The sequence below is a fragment of the Parus major genome, unplaced genomic scaffold, assembly GCF_001522545.3.
Source record: "Parus major isolate Abel unplaced genomic scaffold, Parus_major1.1 Scaffold477, whole genome shotgun sequence".
NCBI classification, from domain to species: Eukaryota; Metazoa; Chordata; class Aves; order Passeriformes; family Paridae; genus Parus; species Parus major.
The window spans coordinates 1-1699 of NW_015379371.1; the positions used below are offsets into that span (position 1 = coordinate 1).

The 1699-nt window shown below is 66.7% G+C and overlaps 1 protein-coding gene across 1 annotated transcript; it reads right to left on the reverse strand.

Annotated features, from left to right (window-relative positions):
* Positions 1-268: 268 nt before the first annotated feature.
* LOC107199171 (AT-rich interactive domain-containing protein 5A-like) lies at positions 269-1698 on the reverse strand (the record flags this gene model as incomplete). Its single annotated transcript, XM_033511692.1, has 2 exons — positions 269-795; positions 892-1698. Coding segments are annotated over 2 exons (1152 nt in total), but the record flags the coding sequence as incomplete, so codon positions are not given.
* Between the last annotated feature and the right edge of the window lies 1 nt (position 1699).

A 1699-nucleotide genomic window follows, 5' to 3' on the forward strand; every position in this document is an offset into this window, starting at 1 on the left:
CTTGCCTTCCTAAATTCCTCCCTCCCCTTTTCCCCTTTTTTCCCCTTTTTCCCCCTTTTTTCCTCTTTTTCCCCTTTTCCCCTTTCCTTTTCCCCCTTTTCCCTTTTTTTCCCCTATTTTTCCTTTCCCCCTTTTTTCCTCTTTTCCCCTTTTTCCTCTTTTCCCCTTTTCCCTTTTTTCCCCCATTTTCCCCCCATTTTTCCCCCTTCCCCCCCTCCCGGACCCCCAAACGCCGCTCCGGGGGCAGAACAGAAACCTCCAGCGCCGCTTTTCACTCCCCTTTTTTATCCGTTTTATCTTAATCAGATAAGAAAATACAAACAACCGTGGGGCTACAAACAGCTCTGAAATCGGAATAAAAACAGCCCGGTCCCCATTGTCCCCTCCGTGTCCCCAAAGTGTCCCCGAGGGTCCCCAAAGTGTCCCCAAAGTGTCCCCCGGGGGTGGCAGCTAGCGCCGGGGAAAGGCCGGGAAAACCGGGAAGGAATTCCCGAAGGAAGCGGGGAACGGAGCCACCAAGGGGCTGGGGAAGGCCGGGATGAGCAGAGGAGCCCCCCGGGATTTTGGGGGCTCCGCGGGGGTCCCGAAGCCGCCGGGGAAGCGCAGAGGGGATCCCCGGAGAGCCGGAGCGGCCACCACGGCTCGGGGTTTGGGCAGCCCCCGGTGGCCTCCGGGCGAGCGGATCCGCCGCTCCCCGCCCTCCTTGGCCAAGGGGGACACGGAGCGTGACTCGGGCGTGGGGCCGAAGCTTTCCTCGTCTTCCTCATCCTCATCTTCATCCTCCTCCTCCTCCTCCTTGGCCAAGGGGGACACGGAGCGTGACTCGGGCGTGGGGCCGAAGCTTTCCTCGTCTTCCTCATCCTCATCTTCATCCTCCTCCTCCTCCTCCTCCTCGTGGTGGCCGCTCCCGGGGGGGACCCAGCAGCCCCGCACCGCCGCCCGCTTCTCCCACGGCCGCCCCGCTCTGCCCCGCGCCTCTTGCGGCTGCTCGGGCTCCTCCGGCCGCCCAGGGAAGGTGGAAGGCGGCTCCAAAAAATCCTTGAGGCTGGAGAAATCCCCCCAGAGCGGGGGGCAGCCGGGCTGCAGCCCCTCGCTGCGGTAGGCGTGGAAGTAACCGGTGAAGACGGGGGTGCCCGGGGTGTCTCCGCCGCCCGGGGATGCGCTGCGGGCCGGGGCCGCCTCCTCCTTCCCCCCGCTCGGGCTTCCCGAAGGCTCCGGGGGCTCGGGGAGGCTCTGCCCGCTCAGGGGGGGCTCCGGGCCGGGGTCGCTCGGGGCCCGCCGGCCCTCGGGGCTGTGGCGTTGGTGGCAGTGCGAGGACTCGGCTTTGCTCACCTGCGCCAGCAGCTTCTTCTTGGCCAGCGGGGACATGATGGGATGGTTCCCTTTGGAGTAGAAGCTGGAGAAGAGGCGCTTGTAGGTCTCGCTGTGGGTCCGGCAGGGGCTGGGAGAGCCCCCCGAGGGGTTGGGGGCCGGGTTGGAGGGGCTGGAGCGTCCGTCTGTCCCCCGGGCCGGCTCCGCCGCTTCCTCCGCCTCCGGCTGCGCCTTGTCCGGAGCGAGCTGCGAGCGGAGGGGGTCGGGCTGAGCCCAGGGGGTCGGGCTGAGCTCAGGGGGTCGGGCTGTGAGCTCAGGGGGTCGGGCTGTGAGCTCAGGGGGTCGGGCTGTGAGCTCAGGGGGTCGGGCTGAGCCCAGGGGGTCGGGC